The 21627-nt window shown below is 39.5% G+C and overlaps 1 protein-coding gene across 7 annotated transcripts in view; it reads right to left on the bottom strand.

Annotated features, from left to right (window-relative positions):
- Nucleotides 1-30: 30 nt before the first annotated feature.
- Nucleotides 31-21627, bottom strand: part of dock10 (dedicator of cytokinesis 10) — a 63976-nt gene continuing 42379 nt past the window's right edge. For 3 of the 7 annotated variants that reach the window (XM_055012331.1, XM_055012329.1, XM_055012332.1), the window contains exons 23-57: nucleotides 20569-20661; nucleotides 20255-20373; nucleotides 18908-18977; nucleotides 17330-17443; nucleotides 17065-17136; nucleotides 16788-16934; nucleotides 16394-16477; nucleotides 15881-15977; nucleotides 15699-15731; nucleotides 15286-15464; nucleotides 14430-14546; nucleotides 13785-13902; nucleotides 13534-13655; nucleotides 12462-12576; nucleotides 12022-12088; nucleotides 11570-11617; nucleotides 9133-9234; nucleotides 8446-8555; nucleotides 8252-8367; nucleotides 7562-7699; nucleotides 7277-7459; nucleotides 7056-7166; nucleotides 6718-6933; nucleotides 6578-6635; nucleotides 5777-5878; nucleotides 5158-5264; nucleotides 4903-5025; nucleotides 4044-4157; nucleotides 2826-2972; nucleotides 2513-2723; nucleotides 2207-2397; nucleotides 2024-2124; nucleotides 1548-1686; nucleotides 1242-1314; nucleotides 31-1063 (exon numbers count right to left, since the gene is read on the bottom strand). In XM_055012331.1, the coding sequence (XP_054868306.1) occupies nucleotides 1005-1063; nucleotides 1242-1314; nucleotides 1548-1686; nucleotides 2024-2124; nucleotides 2207-2397; nucleotides 2513-2723; nucleotides 2826-2972; nucleotides 4044-4157; nucleotides 4903-5025; nucleotides 5158-5264; nucleotides 5777-5878; nucleotides 6578-6635; nucleotides 6718-6933; nucleotides 7056-7166; nucleotides 7277-7459; nucleotides 7562-7699; nucleotides 8252-8367; nucleotides 8446-8555; nucleotides 9133-9234; nucleotides 11570-11617; nucleotides 12022-12088; nucleotides 12462-12576; nucleotides 13534-13655; nucleotides 13785-13902; nucleotides 14430-14546; nucleotides 15286-15464; nucleotides 15699-15731; nucleotides 15881-15977; nucleotides 16394-16477; nucleotides 16788-16934; nucleotides 17065-17136; nucleotides 17330-17443; nucleotides 18908-18977; nucleotides 20255-20373; nucleotides 20569-20661 (3996 nt within the window). In that variant the 3' untranslated portion in view covers nucleotides 31-1004. The remainder of the gene's footprint in view (nucleotides 1064-1241; nucleotides 1315-1547; nucleotides 1687-2023; nucleotides 2125-2206; nucleotides 2398-2512; nucleotides 2724-2825; nucleotides 2973-4043; nucleotides 4158-4902; nucleotides 5026-5157; nucleotides 5265-5776; nucleotides 5879-6577; nucleotides 6636-6717; nucleotides 6934-7055; nucleotides 7167-7276; nucleotides 7460-7561; nucleotides 7700-8251; nucleotides 8368-8445; nucleotides 8556-9132; nucleotides 9235-11569; nucleotides 11618-12021; nucleotides 12089-12461; nucleotides 12577-13533; nucleotides 13656-13784; nucleotides 13903-14429; nucleotides 14547-15285; nucleotides 15465-15698; nucleotides 15732-15880; nucleotides 15978-16393; nucleotides 16478-16787; nucleotides 16935-17064; nucleotides 17137-17329; nucleotides 17444-18907; nucleotides 18978-20254; nucleotides 20374-20568; nucleotides 20662-21627) is intronic. The other 4 variants (XM_055012330.1, XM_055012335.1, XM_055012334.1 and 1 more) reach the window with 4 other exon arrangements.

The following is a 21627-nucleotide window of genomic DNA, read 5'->3' on the forward strand; positions in this document are numbered from 1 at the left end:
ACGTAAATGATTTAAGTACAACCGTGAATGTTGGACATTAACAAATTTTTATTTAAATGTTATACATAAAACTTTAGTTTTTGTTTTGTTTTGTTTTTTTAATTCAGCTAAACAAATATTTATATATTGTATATTTTATAAAAAGAAACATTTCAAACTTTTTTAAATATTAATATTTCTTATTTACAATTCAAAACAGTACAGGAAATAATAACAGTAACAATGCAATTTCAATTATAAAAATGTTACAAAACATATTTTTTTGTTGTTGTTTCCATTTGAAAATTGGCAAGCTGATATTTCCAGAACGTTAGCAAGGATACAAAGTAGCAATGTGGAGCTGCTCTACATTCAAACAAGAACTGGAGGTGCGTTCAACTCCTCAGATTCTTGGTTAATTAAGTATCCAAATGTTTATAGATTTTTTTCTTTTTCACATTAGCTGTCTTGAAAGACATCTTCAGATAGCTTGAAGTACATATTGTTCCACTGAAAAAATGTAAAAACTGTAATCAAAATGCACCAGAAAGATATATATTACATATATAGCTGAACGCACCTCGAGCCCAGTAAGGTCACTGTTCTCTAAAGGGTCAGGGTTGTGGAGAGAAGGCGCATGTTGTGTGTGCACGTGTGTGAACATATACACCGTCTGTATTTGTTCATGAGCGTGTCTGTCAGTGTGTAAGCTGATGAATCAGTTGGCAGGGCAGGGGGATCTATACGACACATGGATTGGATGTCTTAAAACCAAAACAAACAGTAGCTAACAGTCCAGCAGCCTGGCCTCTACTGTAGACAGTCAAAGTTCAACGACAGGACTACGGACTAGCACAACCACAGTCTACACACTTCTTCTCTTTGTTTTCTCTACACTCGCCATCAGTCACAGTTCCACTAGTCTGCTGCTCCCTGCAGCAGGAAGAAAGAATAAAAACTACAGTCGGAAAAAAACAAATGAGCCACTTGGAGGCCCAAACCGGCACAAAGAATTTCTGGTGAGTTTAGTGGCCATTCAGTAGGTGCTGTGCCGTTCCGTTCCTGGCTGTCTTGTGTGAGGAATCTGCACAAGATCAAGAATCAAAAAGAGCTGACGTTGGAACAGGAAAATTTAAAAGAAATCAATTATCAGAACTGACACTTCTTTGGATCCTGAGACAGGCTGGGTTAGTAAAGTGAGGTAAGCAAGTAGCAAAGGTGACATGATGCCTTTTGTAGAGGAATTTGGTGACATGACATACCAGCCTTAGAAAGAGTGGACAGAGAGCTGTTAGAGAGAGAGGAGGTACTGACGGCTAGAAGACGTTTTTGGAGCTGCAATGAGAGAAGAGGTTGGAGAGAAGAAGCACAGGAAACTACGCGGCTGTAACAGAAATTGATGAAAACCACGGAAATGTCAAATGCCTCATAAAATAATGCATAGGAGAAATGACGCTCAGTGTGTCATGCAAATCAACTGGCAAAAAGTAGTAAGAAATAAAAGCAAAGAAAAAGCCACAGAATGGTAATTATAGAGAGGACACTGATTGGTCATTGCATAGTGAGACCTGTTCATTCATGATGCCAGACAGCTCGGTCAGCATGTCCCGGTAGTGAGCTCGCATCTCCTCCTGGTACTCCAACTGGTCCTCCTTGATGAGACGCTCGTTCACATCTAAAGCCTGACCACAGGCTTCTGCAAATTGCCTGCAGAGGGCAAAACAAATCTGAATTATTGTAATGTGCTGATTAGTTAAACCTGACTGATGTCGGAAAGGAACAAATCCATTATGCTCAAACAATATGTTGCCATTGATTAAAACATAAACATGTTTCCCTGATGGAGTGGAACAGTGTGGCAATGTTGCTTTGTGTATTTAGAAATTTATTGAGCTTTTAAAATGATTGTGCATGTTTAGATTCACTACAAGTGAACTAAAAGGCTTCTATTGTTCCCATGACAGTAATTCTAACCTTAATGCAAAATAAATAGCTTCCATTTAGTCCACAGCATTTTATAATGAATTTCTCCGTAAAGTCCTACCTGAAGATCTCCTTAAGACATTTGACCTGGTTGTCTGGGTATTTCTTAGCATTCTTCTCCTCCAAAAATGCCCTGGCATAAGCCATGGGCCCTGCATTCACCTGGATGGGACAAGATAAGGTGAGACAAAAACAAAGCACCCGAACTCAAACATGTGCGTCTGTATTTTCAAAGAATCCCCACCTTGACGCTGACGCTGCCCTGCAGTTTGAGCTGCAGCCGGATCATGTCCACTTCCTCCATGTTGCACAGCTGGTTGAGCTCAGACACTTTGCGTGACATCTCATCTATGGCCACCTCAATTGGATTCATTTCCGTGCTTTGCTGCTCCACCACCTGGATGCGCTTTTTGAGATACGGAAAGCTGGAACTCGCTGAAGAAAGAAATAAAAAAGCACTGGTCAGACCAGCTCTGTTTTATAGTTATCTATCTACAAGTGTCTTGTAGGATTGAAGATGATGCTTTAGTGATTCTAGAAATTTGCTCACTTGTCAGAATGGTACGTCTCTTGCATTGCTCCTCCACATCTCCGTGTTTCTTTCCTGACCGAGTGAACGGTGTCTCAAACACAAAGCGGTTGATGTTGTGATGCCTCTCAAAGTCTGTCCTTTTGTCCTGTTGTTCTTTCTCGTCAAAGTAGGGCACCACGTACGTCACCTGAATGTAGGCAAACTTGGGGTCCAGGTCTTTAGGATTCACCTGTTTTTAAAGCAAGAAATTGTAGTTTTTGTGAAGCCATTTGTCCACAAAAAAAACAATTAATAACTGAAATAACAACAGCAGGCAAATTGTGTCAATTACCTTGTTGGAGTCCTGGATCATCTTGACATTATCAGCTCCAAACTTGTCTGAGTAGAGTTTGAGTAATCTCTGAGAGATTTCTGACAGCCCCGTCAGCTTTGGCTCTTTGTAGATGAACTCTTTGCTCTCCTCCTCCTCAAAGAAACCCTGCCGGAAGACAAACACATCCACACACTAATTAGCAAAGCCTGTTACACATATATGTTGATGTGACAGTAATGTGAAATTTAATATTGAGATTGCTTTGCTTTAATCACTCTGATTGTATGTTGCCCTCTAGCGGGTTCTAGAGTCAGTGGTGTTGTGTGTACAAACAATAACACATTTTCTCATTTTGTTAGAACACCTTAGCACTAACAGGGTGTCATTGTTAAGTTCTGGATGGGGGAGTACACAGAGGTCACTTTCAAAGCAGCACTGGAGTCAAATGTCAAAGGTGAATGAGGTTTATTAAAGAATATCTTCCTGTCCACTGTGGCTGCTCAACATCAGCTCTTTTTAATGTGCAGGGAGGAAACAACTCCACCACTGGGCATTATGGGAAGTAAAATGGACCACAGCAAGCTTGAGATAAACCCTTCACAGGGTCAGAGCAGCAGAAGTTAATATTGGTAGAGGGAAAAGAGAGGTAAAAGTGGTTAGCACTGAGGAAAATGGAAAATCAAAGACACACAAAACTTACCGCAATCTTGATTTAGAATATAACAAAAAAAGAAGAAAAGAGCAGACAGAGAAATTAAGGACACTGACTCAGTCAAAAAAAATCTGGCCTCCTTAAGTTTCTGTCTCCACTGACAAGATAGATATCTTTCTTTTGACATTGCTCTCATCAGGCTTTTGAAGCAATTCTTTACTTCAGAGTTCTGAAATGTCTGCTCTGAAATATTATCCCCTCATTAACAAAAACAAATCTGTCAAGCATCCAGGATTTTAAAAAGGAAGTCCCAACTGCGCAATTCTCATTCACAGATAAACAAGAAAACCCACCTGCGCTTAAATCATATGCTTTCACTGTTTCTAAGGCATTAGAAAACACCAGTTTATCACAATCTTCAAATTTCTTCAGTACATTTAGATGCATTGTAAAATACAGGTAAGCAGAGTTTAAAATTTTCCTCTGTTGCAGTTACAGTGACAGTTGCACATTACTTTGGACAAAAGCATCTGCTAAATGAAATTGCAGAATTGTAGGTGCATCTATGGGCATCTTCCCCTCACCTGTCCATAGAAAGCCACACGGTAGTAGCGACCAAAGAGCCTCTTTTCTGAGTTCACCACCTCAGTCACCTTTAGATAGGAGCGATGGATGTCATAGTACAGCTCTGATAGTCTCTGTGGAAACACACAAACACACAGTGAAGTTTAAACTCGGTCAAAACAGGAGCTTATATCTGCCATACCAGGAAAAGACAAAACAGTTACAACATGAAAAGTGTTTTGTTATAACGAGATGGTTTTCACAGTATTGCAACATAAAATGGATTATGTTAACAAGACACTCTTCTCCGTTCTAATATGATCGCTTATTATTATAACATTAAATTCATGTTTGAAAGAGGCAACTGTGTGTGGAAAACAGATTTCTAAAATGTCTGCTTCATGGTTGGACTGAGACACAATGAGATTCTGCTCTTATTAAGCATGGTGGATGAAATTGTGAAAATTATGTATACACAAATATGGATTTTAAGATGCATGGGGTTGTGAAGAAAGAAGACGGATTCCAACAGTCTAGCCGTAGCATCATTTCCCATCGATCAGCTGGAGGGTCAGTGAACACTCCATATATACATGACTTATCACAGTATCATTTATTGTGCTCAATAACACAACAGAATCTTGCCATGTCTCAAACCCTGCATAAAGTAGAAGACGAAGTAGAACTTTAAACTGAGTAATTACAGATAACTTTCTAATGCATGAAAAACATCTTGTTTTAACAATAAACTCTTGACATTGTATTATAAAACTGATTTTTTTCCTTTTTTTCTGTTGTGGAAACTAAAAGCACTTCAATATCTCACAATGCATACTCCCTCAAACATTTAAACAGACACTGCAGCAGAGCAACAGTTACCTTAAAATCCCTCCTCTTTTCAAAGACAGCAATCACGGGTTTGTTGATGTCAGCAATGAGCTCGTGTCTCTCTGATTTCCACAGATAATCCACACACAGCTCTAGTTGCTCCACCAGGGTGTCCTGCTCAGTACAGCGAGATCAGAAAGCATATTAGAGAGAAATCAGTCCCAATTACTGCCATGATAAAACACATTGCTAACATGTTGTCACAACGCTATGACGTTTTGTTCAGGATGAAAGACTAACACTGACCTCAGTATACGGTGTGTCTTGTGTACCAGTGTCTTCCTTCATGGCACCTTCCTCCTTAACGTTAGGGCTGATGCACATAAACGCTGCCCAGCCCATGGAGAACGATGCTGGGGTTTCAAAGAAGCAAAAAACGAAATCAGAGCATGTAATTCAAAAGACAAACCTGCACACTTTCCGCAAAGGTCATTGCTAGTTTTATGCTCTGCTTGTAACATACAAATGCATAAAATGCATCGAACACAAATAGTCTTGTATGAAAATACAAGCCGTCTTTACAGTCAAGCATTCCAAAAATTAAAAACATCAAATGTGAGTGTGACACTGAGCATCTTATCCAGTGTGTAAACAGTGAAAAAGTAACCTGACACAAACTCATCAAGGCAAGAAAAGTGGTCCTCAAAACATTTCACTGCACACAGTAGGAAAGTGGTTAAAATATGAACCATCACCTGACAACCTCATGTCCCATTGATCATATCCAGCTCGTAATATCAACGCCTTCACTCAATTACAAGAGATTTAAGCCAGATATCACCCACTATCGCCCACAGTCTCTCCATCTCTGCCTTCTGAAGTGCCAACCCCACCACCCAGCAGGCCCCCAGGCGCACACACTCACTGTCTTGATCTCGGGAGGTAGTTAGTAAGGAGCTACATTTAAAGACAGGGCTTTCTTCAGGGGACACACTGGACATCCTGGCCTTGTCAGCTCTCCAGTAGCCTGTTTGGTGGGAGGGGAGGAGGAGGAGCAGGTTTTACAAAGTTCACGTCCACTTGTTTTTTGCCACTTGTGCTCAAGGAGAAATCAGCTGGAGCTACTGGCAAGCTATACAAGTCGTTGACCCACAGACTCAGCGGGTAAAGCGCATGCTAGAGGATGCCAGGCACATACAGCAAAAACGATAGACACAGGCTGTAGTTTAAATGACGACACATGCACACATAAGAACAAACATATCTGCAAACAGGAAGACATGCAGCACAGAAAAATGTGTCGACAGCAGTCTCTATTTCTACAGGAAGCTGGGAACGAGATGATATTTGGATGTAAAGACAGATCTATTCTACTAATCGACAGCAGGGTAATCCATCTCCAATTATCATGAGTTCTTAATTAACCTCCACCACACAAAGACACACTCATGTCATCACCATCTTCACTTTCAGGCAAACACATCAACCTCCATGACTGCATGAAAGACTTCGCCCAAAAGTTTTAATGAGTGTGTTAGCAGAGAGAAAAGGGTTTTCTGATTTACAAAAGATGGCTGTGACTGGACTTAGAGAAGCTACAGTGTCTGCAGAGATACACAAAATATCATAGCACTGCATATGCACAAGTGTTAGTGCATACACATACGCGCACAAACCATGCTGTAAAGAGCTTGTAAAGTGAATGCAGCAGCAGGTGTGCACTAACCTCTCCTCTTCAGTGATTCAGCAATCAAGGCTGAGATGTGGATGTAGCACATAGCAGCCTGAGGGAAAAACAAGCACATGACAATCAGTTTTATTCAATACTGAAATAGGATTGTGCCAAAAAAGCATCACATTTCTAACCTCTGAGAGATCTCCGTTGCGGACGTGGACCTTGGCCATGCTCTCTAGCCAGGTGCGTCGAAGTTCAGGTGTGCTGGCGTAGGAGTTGGCCAGACTGTACTGCAGATCCACCAGCATCTCTGGATCCTTCTCATGCTCCTTCATTTGGGCTGTGGCCATCAGAACTGTCCTGATCCGTTTGGTCAGGTCTTTAACCTCAGCAGGGAATGGAGTGTTCTGTGGAAAATGTGTCATGAATCATTTAAAACACTAAAATACAACAAAAACCACTATGCAATATGCTGTATATTGTAATTATTGATAGGAAAGCTGTGACATAAACCTAGAGCCTGCTATACCTTGAGTGGTGCATCTCCGTTGGCAAAGTTATTGATGATAGCCAGAGACTGTTGAAACCTCGAGCCTCCAATTCCAGCATCTGCTATCAACTGGCTCACTGCTTTGATAACCTGCAGGATGGAGAGGACAAAGAGGTCAGTGTAGCTCAGAAACCATGATTCACAAATCAAACAATACAGAAAATATAGATTTGCCTTGCCATGCACTGGCTCTCACTGACCTGCAGATGTGACCTGACTATAGACTTGCCCTTGGTAAACTCAAAGTTCTTCCTCATGAAGAAATACAGCAGGGCAGCTGCCTCCATCTGGGTGGAGCTGGATCGATGGTTACAGCACTTGAGGATCTCGTAGCACAGACAGCCACACAGGTCTGCCTTACCCTGGAAAAATGCACTGGGAAACTACAGAGAGAGTGAGAGAGAGAGAGGAATGTAAACCCAAACGTAAAAAAAAACTATCAGTGTTGATTTAGATGGTATGTGTTGAAGTTAAGTCAATTAAACCTTTTGCACAAAAAGCCTGAGTGCAGCGAAGACGTGCCGTAGAGTAGCAGTTGATTGGTTGATCTGAAAGAAGAGCAAGTAGGTGTCCAGCACCTTCTTCATCAGTGTGTTCTGTCCGTCATCCAGCCACAGTTGCTTCTGTATGGATGTATGTAAGAGCAAAACAAACAAACAAACAAAAAACACATTTTATTTTCACATTTGCTGAGTTTCATGCAAAGACTTCATGTTTCAAGGCACACCATTTTTAAAATAGACTCTTCTAGCCACCAGGTGGCAGTAAAGTATTATTAGCTTACGTGAAATGAGTGCATGATTTAGGCTGCAGTTGTTTCTAGATCCAACACAAATATTTCAGTTGGATGAAATAGTTTGAGGCTTTGTTTTGTGCATTAGAAAGACGGGGCAGAAAATAATATATCACTGCTTCTTTTGCTGCCATGTTTTAATCAAAACGCAGAGACAAAAACATGATTTGAAAACTCTGTTCATGTTCATATAACTTGTTGATTTGGTTAAAATACGACTTCTGGTATGAAACACAACCTTAAAGTTAAAGTTGGAAAATTCCTATCTTTAAAATGATTGGATTGCATTTAAATCCTATTGTGAAATCCAAAAACGGACCTAAAGACAATAAATGAAACTACAATGTAGTTTCAGGTTGTGTAGTATGAAATGATCACAGACCTTGTGATGGTGAACAAAGAGCTCTAGTACATCCAGCACAGTCAGTGACACCTCTGTCGACAAGTTTGCCTCCACATCTGTAGGACTCAGAGTGTCGCCATCCTGAATAGTCCCATCTAGAAACAGAAGCAGATATGACTAACTCAAATCCATACAAGCAGCTTCATATTCACCTCAGTCAGTGTGTGTGTTACCTGTCTCCATCATCTGCAGCAGTTTGGGGTTGGTGAGGGCATTCTTGCCCCTGATGATGGGCATGGTTTGGGAGCGAGCATGTCGGTGGCCTTCATTTCCAGACGCCATCCTGGAGGAAACAGCAGCTAATATCAACTAAAGTCCTCTCACATTTTAATTTATTACTTGTATAAATTAGATTATAGCAGCACAGGAGCACAATACTTTTGGACAGCTACACTAAAACTTAAATAAAAAGTAGCGGGTCAACCATCACTACAGATGTTACGCACTTTAGTAGGCAGGTAAATATAAATGGCCAAAGGACTTCAGGGGTCTATTAACACACGACAGTACAGAGACAAACACTGGCAAATCACACAAAACACTGCAGGTATGAGGAGGGGACATGCTGAGAACACAGTTACAGTCTGTAAAATGGAAACACGGTGGCCACAGAAACGATGAATATACACTGGACAAAAATGCATTTATCTGACTTTATCTTAATCCAAGTGTTCACATTGTCGCTGTATGTAGCCTACACCTGTGTAAATAAAGAGTTTCTTGTTATTTAAAAAATGGTTGTCAAGCCAATCACTACACATTGTTAGCATTATAAAGACTTTCCAAAGACTCTGGATCTTTAGTTTAACTCTGTCATCATGGCTGAGGTGTTGTCTGTTCTCCTGCTGAAGGGTGATTACCATTGTGGGAAGAGGCTGGAGGGTTGAGAGGGGTGGTTAGAGGCCTTCAGGGTGCCATTGGCCTGGGTTGACTGGGCCAGCTTTACTGCCGCTGCTAGCTTCCTGTTCACAAGCCAACCACATCAAAGCTAACATTAGTTAGTTTAGTTAAGAGCATCCTTTTTTTAGTGTTCATCATTGTTAGCCTGTAAAACACTGACCTCATAGTCTAAGTGGAAACACTTTGCAAATCTGTTCTATTTTTTGCACTTTTGTGACCTTGTTACGTATTTATAGGTCACATTGTATTCCAGTAGAGCTAAATGCAATGCTGAAAGCATACAAGATCTCCAATTTGACCTTGGCATGATGAGAGAGGCTGGAGTCAGAAAAAAAAGATCAAACATCTCATGTAGAGAGGAAGGTCAGCCAGATGGAAAGGTTAGTGGCATAGCAGAGTCAGTGGTTTTAGTTTGCCATTAGTAGAATATTGTGTGAATGTTATATTAACTCTTAGTATATTGTTAGTGGAGAACAGAGGCTTGGAGTTGGCTTTAATGTAAGACAGTGGACAGCATGGGAATTTAAATGCACTGATGTGATGTAAGCTGCAGCACAAATCAGCTTAGGAACAGCATCTTGACAAACAGATGTTTGACATATCATATTCTTATGATGTTTTAATAAAGTACGATCGGAAACCGTTGCCAGTCTGAGTGAAGCAAACGGCGCCTTGGCCAGACAAAAGAAAGAACTACTGTGTAAGCCAACAGCATCAGAGTCCATTAAGAAAACTCGATCAAGCCAAGCAGCAGGTGGAGCCCAGCCGGTCATGGAGACAAAGGGTTACAAGGTCGACATGCAAAATCAGCGAGGGAAAAGCAAAAAGAAGCAAAGAACAAAACCGAATATTTATACAACGTACAGCTGTTTGTAATGTGTGTCGACACAGAAAGGGTTACTTGATGCAGCAGAACATCAATAAATGTGCAGTCACATTGACAATCCACTAACAGAAGCAGCATGCATGGAGGGGGAGGGCGGAGGCATGCACAGTGATGGAGCCTGCAACAGCAAGGTCGAACATGGAGGAAACACTACAGTTACAGGTACTTGTTTGTGTCATGTGGTGTGCAATGTGCAGGTGTGTGTTACAGAATATGGCAAGTTAAGGAAGAGAAGCTCCCCGAATCTCCCAACACAGACAATAACAGGACATTCTAGATGATTAAACTGCAAGATTTCCGGCTAAATTAAATCAGTTTTCAATTTTTCTCTGTTCTCTCCGTACCAATCTAAAGTGGGTGTGGCTCAATTAGAAAGCGGCAATATCATGCACTGTTCAACTAGCACCTTATGTTGCCAATATAATCTGATCAAACCACATCCACACATTGCTTTCAAAGCAAAATCGAATTACTACTCTTAGTAAATAATAGGTCAGGATGTTTGTCATTCAAACTTCTACTTTTGTTGCTGCTTGAATGTACAATATTGCATATTACTGAGAAATATTTCATATTTGTAACCGAAGTTTTCAGGGACTTTAATAACTGAATTGTTGTCTGATACATTGTCTGGCTGTCTCTCTCTCTCCCTCTTTCGCTTGCTGGCTGGCAACACTCTGCTAGTGTATTTCATCACTCCTGAGCTTCAATGGGTGCCCACAGTGAGTCAGCCAGGCATCAAAGAGCGAACAGAGAGAGACGCTGAGACAGAAACAGGCGTAAGACTGTGAATCCCCCATGGCCTGGTATTACAGACGAATGTTAAGTAGCTAGCAGCCCCAGACAGGCTCAACTACGTCTGAGAGCCCGAGCTAGGCTTCCAGCTATCTTTATTCAGTTAATGCCTCTACACACAGTAAAGCAGTGTGTTCTCCCAGCCTTTTGTTGGCTTACATCTCAGCATCCTATTGCTGAAAGGAAAAAGAGGGCTAATTTAATTAGCTGGGAGGAACCAGAAGATGGAAGAGTCTCGCAGTGCCAATGGCTCAGCTCCAGTAAGAGCACACACACACACGATAACAACCCCCATCATGCGCTTGCCAACTACTACAGTACAATATCCAGCAGTGATTCTCTCTTAACAGCGAGATCCAGGAGTTTCACCTCCCCCCTTCTATTCCTTTCTCTCCTCCTTTACCTTTTCCCCTCTTGAAGCACATCCCTGAGTGTGCACACGCATACAGAACACATATTAGTATTTCTGCCTGACTGTGTGTGTTTCGTTTATTTGTGTGTGTTTTCACGTGTCTGTGTGCGGCAGCGTTTATGCTCGTGTGCATTCATGTGTGAGCGTGATTATATGAATTATGTATCAGTGGGTGGGGGTGTTGCAACCTTTGACTGCGGCATGTATGTTGAGTTAATAAGCTGTTTCCATATCTTTGGCATTATAATAAATGCATCTGACTGGCACCTGGTCCTCCTCTTTGTCGGGGAAAGCACTGACTCACCTGGCTATGTGGCGTTTTCCTAGGAACCTGAAGTGCTGCAGACACAGCCTGAAGAAAAAGACAATGCAGAAACATCTCCAGTGTTAGTTTGTTTGCTTGTACATGTTTTGTAAAATAAGAAGACGGTAAGAAGTGCATGTGATCAAACTGAGTAGCACCAGAACAGTCAAGATGCTGACACAAACAGGAAACACAGAAACTTAATTTACTGCACTCTTCGGTGGATAGGGAGCTCTTGTTGGAATTACAGTCTGTTTTTCTTCTCTCTCTCTTGCTGTGTCATTATTTTCATCTGTTCTCTTCTGGCCGTGTTCCCTTTTCTTCTCTTTCGACTATCCCAATCCCTTTTCTGCCTACTTGTTTTTTTTTCTCTCTCAGTTTGAATACTCAGTGTTCCTAATAAGCCTAACAGGGCCTGTGTTAATACTCCTCATTGAAGAAAGAGCTCTTACTCCAGGATGTTAAAGAAGTCTGAGATCTCCTGGTGAATGGCCCGGTGCCAGTAGGACACCAGCACATCTGGAAATAGACAGAAAGAGACATCATGTAACATATTGGAGCAGATTGCAAGCCGAGTTTTTCATAAAGTCAATATTTTTACACAAAGATGTTACTCGTGTGATTCAAACAGACTAAATTCAATCAAGGATTAGTATTTTAACCTGCACAAAATGTACATATCTTTAATTCAATGCATTAACAGCATTGCAACAACATTAAAAAAAATCTAAATCATTATCTTTTTATGGGGAAACACACATATGATGTAAAAAAGTAAACACTATAAATGCAATAACTCATAAAAAAACACATTTCCACACAAAGTTCAATAAGATTCTGCCTGATCTGTGCAAATCCTGTGTACGATTCTCAGCAAAATGTAATTTCTTACCTTCAGATATAGTTTTCATGATGTGCAAAAAGCACATGAGCAGACTTCGGGTTTCTGCCTGGTCCAGTTTGTCACATCGAGAACCATAACCGATGAGGGACTGGGGTCGGGCAAACTAAGGACAAACATCCAGACAGAAATGCAGTCAAAGCCAAACAGTCTGGTTGTTTGTACCACTGTTCGCACTAAGGTCATGTTGTCAGTATTTATGAATGTGAATTTGCAGATTTCAGAAAGACAGATAAAATGGGAATTTGTATAAGCTGATGCAGTGTTTTTTTTAGATTTGTTATCTTTTTTTGGCCTTTTTGCCTTTGTCATAGTGCACAGTGGAACGAGAGACAGGAAACGTGAGAAGAGTGGGGGGAAAACATGCAGTAAATGGCCATGTGTCAGATTAGAACCCATGACCGCTGTGTTGGGGACTATAGCTCCTGTTTTTGGGTCTCCCGCTCAACCTGTTAAGCCACAGGGGCACCCAAGACTTGCTATCCCTAGGCAAAAAAAAAATCCAGGAAATGTGGTAAATGTTTAGAAAATTCAATTTATCTTTTCACATTGGGAGATAAATTTTACAAAATAGAGAATTTCCTATAAAACTGAAAGATTAATAATTCTAATAATTTAAAATTAGTTTATATTATCTACTGGTGGTTTGACGGGGGTTGTTGGAGGGACTGATGGTAGAAATAATTTTCTTTTGCTATTTTGTTGATTTTATTATATAGTGAAATAGACAAGGTCCCTCGCTGGACTTTTAGTTGACTTGGACACAAGTATGCACAAACTTAACTAGTTCTTTAGTTGATATAAGAACAATTTAAGTCTATTTGTTAAACATCAGCAGTTGCAAATGAGTCTGTATTGAGCATACTCTTCTTTCAGAAAATCTATATCTAATACTGATATGTATTCTGAAGGACTCACAGTGATAAAGATGCATAGCATATATCAACCACTTAACAAATGATTTAAGCTCTTGAGACAGATGTGTTTGCTCTGCCTGCATCCACACAGAACACATCTTAACACAGAATCTGATGGTTATATTTTTTTAATCCCCTTCTCTCACCTTCTCACATCCATCCATCTTCTCACTGTTCCTGTCGCCGTTGCTAGGGTTGGAGTCCACGCTGATCAGAGAACCACGAGAGTCCGCCTGGTTACCCGTAGCAACTGCCAGGGATGAAAAAGCTGGTGGAAAAAGGGGGAGGGGCGTCGGCATCAGTGTCCCAATTCACAGCTTTTGTTTGTTTTTTTTTTGTTTTTTTTTAACCATATATACACAGACACTAGAAATAGACACACATCAAAAGGTGCTACCTGTGATGGAGTTTAGGACTTCTTTGGAAAAGGAGGCATCCACAGAGTTGCCATGGCGAGTAACAGGAATCACCCCTCCAGCCACTCCCCCTCCCACGCTGAGGTCATCTCGAGAGCCCTGGTAGAGGTGCAGATAGGGAAAGGAGAATCATTTTTGTCAGGACTGAGTCTTTTGTAATATCACTTCTATTAGGTATGATGCTTTACTAGGAACCCATTGTAGCAATGTGTACAATATTAAAAGAATGGTGCAAAAAAAATCTTATTCGAGCTCCACAAAACGTAAAATTTGAGCTAGGGAAGTCATGCTGAAAACCAATTGACATACAATGTGCAGCACATGGTCAAACTGAGGACATAACAGGGTAAACTTGTGCCATTTGCCTTAATGTGCATTGGCGTCAAGTTGTGTTTAGTGGAAACTCCATGACAGAAATGCAATTGCATGGCGACACACCAGGTAACACGTCAGAATGAAAAAGAATGTAAGCCATAACTATGCAAACATTTTTACCTATGCAAAGACAGAAGTATTTTTTAACCTTAAAACACAGCGTGGTTATGTTTTATATTTATGCCTATACAGAGATTAATCAATGCAGCACACAGAGGATCGACCAGTTCATCTGTTGTCTTGATTCTTACTTGGTCACTAGATGTGAAGTAGATGGGGAAAAGGTCCCTGAGGAAGAATCGAGGCATGTTGTCCAAGATCAGGCCATACAGAGGCAGGTACAGGGATGCAATTCTCGCCTGTTTCTCCTGGAAAAGCACCACATCACATTAGTGTCACTGACGATTTGTGCAGACACTCTCGTCAAACTGTAAATCAACATATCAGTTTCAATTAGACAGCTAGTAAGGCCTTATTTAATTCTAGTATGTTGTTTTTTTTCCCTCAAAAGAATAGTGTCTCTGTTGGTAATCCCTGTCATAAAAACTGAAGGAATACATTATTATTATAAAGAATAAAACTGTTTGAAATTTTATGCTAAACGAGTTATTACTGCTCTATTAATGTATCCAAGAAGCTTTATTTGATTGTCTATTTCTGTATTGTTTTTGAATTGTGCATAACAGAAAATAAAATCTGTACAGTTACATAATAAGTAATAAACCCTTCTAAGAAAATGCTGTGGTCTTTTACCAAACATTCATTCTCATCACTATTTCCCTGTTTTCCATTTTGTTTCCCAGTTGCACACATTTGGGTCTGACTCAGACATGAGAAGACCCAGTTTTGGTCTTGACTACAGTCCTGCTGTTGTGTTGTGGTTGGCAGTATTTGGGGCTGTTTAACAGAGGGCAGATTACCAACTTCATCTGACACTTTAAAGCACCCATTAAGATGTCCTCACTGCTGCCTGCAGCTGCTACGAACGGTCACATGTCAGTGTGTATGTGTTTGCATGAGTCATGATGGAAGAATTTCTACTGTGTGCTCATGACTCATCTTTCATGCCTTTTATTTTTTCCCTATATAAACATGTGTCCCGTCTACCTTGGTGGCATAGCGTGCATCCAGAGAGTGTTTGGCCATCAGAGTCTTCAGGGTGGCCAAGGCGAGGTGTCTCAGGTCCTGCTCGTCCTGGAGAGCCAGCCCCAGTTCCCTTAGCAACAGGCCGGTCAGGAAGTGCTTCCTGCAGAACTCTCCAGTCAGGTTGTACTCAGGCACCGACACTGAGAAGAGACACCATAAAGGATTTTAAATGGAAATTAACTGAGCTGTGCATAATTTAAATAACGCACGTCAATATTTGCTTTGCACCAGGGGGAGTCAATTAATCCATTTCCAAATAGAAATCTGGTTACAGTATGCAAATAATGTGACAAGCCACATTTTCAATGAATTTCATCACCGTCATGCCACTGTAGCACATTCAACAGCACAGAGGAATGAGTGAACATATTTACCATGAGTGCTTTGTGGCTCTGGGGATGCATGGTCTGACATGGACACATAAAGTGAGAAGGAAGTGACAGAAATAGTGAGAGAGAAAGACAGTGTGTTAATAAACAAATGAGAGTGAGAGCTACTCGATGTATGATAGTTACAACATTAACAGCAGAGCGCAGGGACGGACTTGGGCTCTTACCTGTGATGCGAGCAGATGGTAGCGGCAGGCTGAGAGGAATGTAGTGTTCGTGGTTACACACTTCTCTCAGGAATTCAAATTTCAGCTCACACAAGACCTATCAGGGACACAAACAAATACCGAAGTGTGTATATATATATGTAGCAGCAAGTTTCAAGAATGAATATTAAATCATTGTTATTATTTTCTATATCTTTACCATTCAGGGCTGATTTCCTGGCATCAGTTTAAATTAGATTAGTTTCAGCTTTGCAGCTTAACATCTAAGCAGCAGTAAAGTGCATTATTTAAACTATGGTATATAAAGTATGTTACAGTATAAACAGAACTAACAGTATGGAGAAAGTCTATGAACTAACACTAGAATATATAGATTCATGGATACAACAGATAAACTAAATCTACAGGTAGAGATAAACAGTGGTAGGAGAGGTATAAATAGTATGGATATTATAAACTGTGTGATATATATATATATATACATATAGACATATCTGATTACATTTGATTTACCTTGCTGTCAGTGGCAGTGATCATGTTAATGTAGTTACTGATTAGTTTGAATGTGAAGCCTCTGTCCATCAGAGTGAAGCAGCGCTGCAAAGAGGAAGACAAATACTGTCAAACTGGAGATGAGACTCAGCATCAGCTAATAAAACTGTGAGAGACGGATCATTTAGCACAGATGGAGCAATCAATGGGTAACAATTTTTGTCTGCAGACTGTTTATACGGTTTGCATTGATCCCTCCAGGAGAAAATTACAGTAAGCTTAATAGCACAGTGCTGTATGATTCCTTCACGTGTGCCCAAGCACGACTGGCAACAACATCATGTCTTTTGGACAATGTTTCATTTAATGTTATAATGTAAAACCACTGCAGAATCTCTAAATATTCTGCTCCCACCTTGACAAAAGCTGCCACAGCTAAGTTTGCACTGCGAGTTTCTTCTGACAGGTCTTTGTTCTTCCAGAAGATGTGTTCGGACACTGTCTCCACCAGCGTCTCCACACGGCTCAGGTAGGATGAGGGGAAACGCTGAGGCCTCGGAAGCTGCAGTCAGCAAAGCACAGTCAGGCAAAACGTTGCAGAAAGATTAGACGGTGAGGGGGAAATATATTTAACAAACATCAAGTTGTGAAAGAGAGACTACAGGGGCCTAAAGCAGAGTATGATAACTTACCTTTACCTTGTCAGAGTCGACCAAATGTTGAGCCATGGACTTGACAATGAGCTCAAAGAAGAACCAGGAGAACTGAGACCAGGAGAGGGCAAAGCAAATTCATTCTAATTCCACATTTCATCAGTAATTAAGAAAATTTCTCTTTTTCTCTTCAATCTTTGAGACACAAGCAAATTATTCATTTTGTAAACATGAAAATTTAGGATTTAAAATGAATAAATTCAGAACCAATAAATTCAAAGTGGGTATGAGGAGGCAGACAAACCTTCAGGACATTTCTGACTGCTGCCTGCTCGTTGCTCTTCAGATCAAAGGTCATTCCCTTCGCCAGCTCCTCGTGAACTGTCCTGAAGCCATGAGCCTCCGACTTGAACACAAACTGCACACAGAAAGGAAGAAAAATGTGTTCAAGGGCGCGCATAGTAGGGCTGAATTATTTTTTTCAATATTGATTTATTCTTTTTAATGATTTTTTGGTGCATTTCCTGGCTTTCACTAGAAAACAACAATAGTAAGATGGAAATAGGGGTAAAGTAAGATAGGGAATTGCATGCAACAGAGCTGCCACAATTAGTCCATTAAAATAAACAGCAGGTTGATAATCAAGTAATCATTAAAGTTATTTTTAGGCAAAAATGGCAAAACAGTGGCAAAATAAGGTTTCCAAAGGAGTAAAGTCTCATTTTCTTTGCCTTAGATTCTAGTAAAAACAATATTTAAGGCTTTGGACAACAGGACAAACAAAATAGCAACATTTAAGACACATTGTGATTTTGTGTAGATGAAGAAAAGCTCTTTGATGAATTGAGGAAACACTTTACAGAAATATTAAAAATAAAGTTTTTTTTTCTTGGCCAGTTATTAATTGCCTGGTTAGAAAATAAGAAAAAAAAATACTAACTTGCCTTAAAGAATTTCTTACAGCCTGAGGTGATTTTAATATGTACTAATACACATAACATGCACCAATACACACATTCAAAAATATAAAAAGATGTGACCCAAAAATATTTACAATCAGAAGCCTGAAAAAAGCAAAATAAAATATTTTCCATTTGGCTGATTAAACTGACAAAAAAACACAAACATCCAACATGACTAAGTTGTTTCAAGGAATATTATTGAATGCTGCTTAATTCATGCTAAAATGAACACACACATGGTCACACTCACCCAAACACACACACACACACACACACACACACACACACACACACACACACACACACACACACACACACACACACACACAGGCAGACACTCTGCAGTTTAAATTGGCCACCACTAGTACTGAGCATCATGCCAATCTGTTACCATGGCAACCCTGGTTCCATTAGCTCTGCTGGTCCTCTCCTCTTACCTACCACCATTCCTCTCTGTCGCTACCTCTTCAAAAGCTGTGCAGTTTTCCTTTGCTGTGGCCAACATGAAACAAGTCTTGCGGTTTCTTCTGCTCTGGTCTCTAATTCTCTCACTGATTTTCCCCCCTAAACAAACACGCCTTGTGTAACTGATTGAGCTGGCTGAATGTCCTAGTTTGCCTCCTACTCAATCCCCCTTTCTTTCGCCTCCTACTTCTTCTTTGCTCCTTCTTCCTGTGTGTGTTCGCATAGTGTTCTGGGCACGTGGCCGTTAGCCACACTCCTGCTGGCCCAAACACACACAAATATACAAACACAAATAAAGCCCTCTTTGCTGTATTTTTTCCCTCTCCACAAATGAAATTACCAATGCTGGGATTCCACTCCTTTGTGGAAGCAACAGCCTTAAAAACTATTATATGATCTTCCAGAGCACACAAAACAAACACACGGATCACTGTACACACAATCCTCTATTATACCTTGATATATGAGTGCAGGTAGTGATCCAGGTTTTCTTCATGGCACTTTGCAACAATGTGGACCAGCACTCTGGAGACAACAGCAAAGGTTTATTTATTTAAAAAATAAATAAATAAAAATTTAAGAAAATAATGTCAGAAAACATCTATCAAAAACTGTTTGACACATTTTCTGCCTCTCCTCTTAAATAGCTGGGAAAATATCTTTAACCGGATGTTTAATCCTAAAATAAAGGCCAAGAAGGTCATATACTAGCCATAAAAAGAGAAGATGGAATTTATAAAAGTATAAAAGATCTATAAAAAATAAGATAAGAGAATAATGTAAGAAAATTATGTCAGAAAACATCTGTCAAAATTGTCTGACACATGTTTTGTCCTTTCTCTTAAATAGCTGGAAAAACATTTTTATGAATCTGCATTAATCCTGAAATAAATACCAAAAAGTCTTATACAAGCTATAAAAAGAGAAGATGGAATTTATATATTATTAATATAAGATATAATTAAACTTTTATGAGCCTGGATTAACCCTGCAATAAAAAACCCCAAAATTTATATACTAGAAATAAAAAGAGAAGAGGACATTTCTAAAAAACAAACAAATAAATAAATATATAAAACATAATGCAAGAAAATAATGTCAGAAAATCATGTCGGAAAACATCTATTAAAAATTCTCTGACACATTTTGTCTTCTTTCTCTTAAATAGCTAGAATAACATTTTGATATAACTGGATTAATCCTACAATAAAATCCCCAAAAGTAATATGATAGCCATGAAAAAAGAAGATGGGATTTATTTAAAAAAATTTAAATAAATAAATGAAAAAAATATATAAGAAAATACTGTCAGAATACATAAATCAAAACTGCCTGACATGTATTATTTTTTCTCTTAAATAGCTGGAATAAAAAATAATAGAAGAAAATGTTGTCAGAAAATCAAGTCAGACACATTTTATGACTATTTTCTTAAATAGCTGGAATCATTTTTTTTATGATTCTGGATTAATCTTACAAAAAAATCCCCTAAAGTCATATACTAGCTATAAAAGTAGAATTTGGAATTAATTTTAAAAAATATAAGAAAATAATGTGAGAAAACATCCATCAAAAACTGTCTGGCATATTCAGACTTTTCTCTGAAACAGCTGGAATAAGAGTTTTTACGATCTTGGATTAATCCCACAATAAAATGCCCCAAAAATCAGATACTGGCTGAAAAAGAGAAGATAGGATTTTAAACACTATGTGCTTTTCTTATTGTGTGGTTATTACATCCACTGACCCAGAACACTGAAATAAACACATTTCTTAGGGACCCCTGTAGTACCCCGGCCTACCTAGTGGTGGCGGTAGTGACCTCATCATTGTCATTCTGGGTCAGAACCTTGAAAAGCTGATTGAAGAGGACTGGCAGAAATCGGACGATCACTGGGATTCTCTCCATACTGAGGAGACCCTGGAGCGTTTCAGGAGGAAGAAGAGGTGGAGAAGACTGACAGTAAGAAGGGTGGGAATGAAAAAAATATAAACCATGAAGAGGCTGACATAAGTCCAACACAGTGTTGCACATCTACTGTGTTGGGGTGCCAAGGCCCTGGTTTTTGTCTCAGACTAACTGAGATTCGAGGAGATATACTGTCTCTTCTCTGACCTTCAGGCAGTTGAGGAAGTTGGAGGTAGGAGGCTGAGAGAGGTCCAGCTCTCTCTTCTGGCACTGCTGGAAGAATCGGTTCAGGTGGGGGTCCTGGCACAGAGAGAACAACTCATTAAGTCAACAGAAAGCATCTGCAGTGTTACTTAGCGGACTGACTCCTTTTCAAGTGACAGTTAAAGCCGAAAATGAGAACTTCAATAACTCACAACTATGTCACTGAGTGGTTCAGTCTTAGCCTTATCTCAAACACTTGGAATGGATTTTACAGCTGCAAAAACACCATTAAATAACGTGCAAGTATGGAGTCAGGGGTTATTTTCATCATATTGTGCTACTGAGGCCAATTTACTATCTATTTATCTGTTCTTGTTCTTTGTAGAGGTACAAATAACAAAGAACATCTTGGTAGTAGGACATTTGCGGCACCACAAAACTCCCCAGTGCAATATAAATATCCACTGATATTTCTTAACATCTCCCTAAGAAATTCTTTATTTTTAATATTGTAATGCAGATATGGTACCATATTCCAGTGATTCACTGGAATTTAATATTTACAGATTTTCTGTGCTATGTGTCTGCTGCATTTTAACGTGTCTATAATTATTATATTTCATTTAGCATCTTTTATCATTTATATATGTGACTATATTTTTACCTTGTCTGCAAAAGCACTCATGTTTTTACATTTACCTTATTATTTATTTAGATATTTATATATTTCATTTATTGAATTGCAAGTGAAACTAAGATCCCCAAAACCTGTCTAGCATTTTGTATTTCTTTTAATTTAGCCCAAACTATACTATTTCTCAGAGCCAGAACCTGTAAAAACTAAAAAAAAACAAAACAATATCTTTATGACAATCTTTGAACTAATCTTGTGACATGGAGTTCTGTCGGACAAATTAACTGAATCAAAGCTCAAAAAATGAATCACTTGCATTAACAGGATTCTGTCAAAAACAAAAAAATTCTGCACTCCACAGCACAACTGAGAATCAATTCGAGACTCAGCTGCGACCAACAGTCATGTGACAAATATTCAAGGACTAT

Source organism: Amphiprion ocellaris, chromosome 7 (assembly GCF_022539595.1).
Source record: "Amphiprion ocellaris isolate individual 3 ecotype Okinawa chromosome 7, ASM2253959v1, whole genome shotgun sequence".
NCBI lineage: Eukaryota > Metazoa > Chordata > Actinopteri > Pomacentridae > Amphiprion > Amphiprion ocellaris.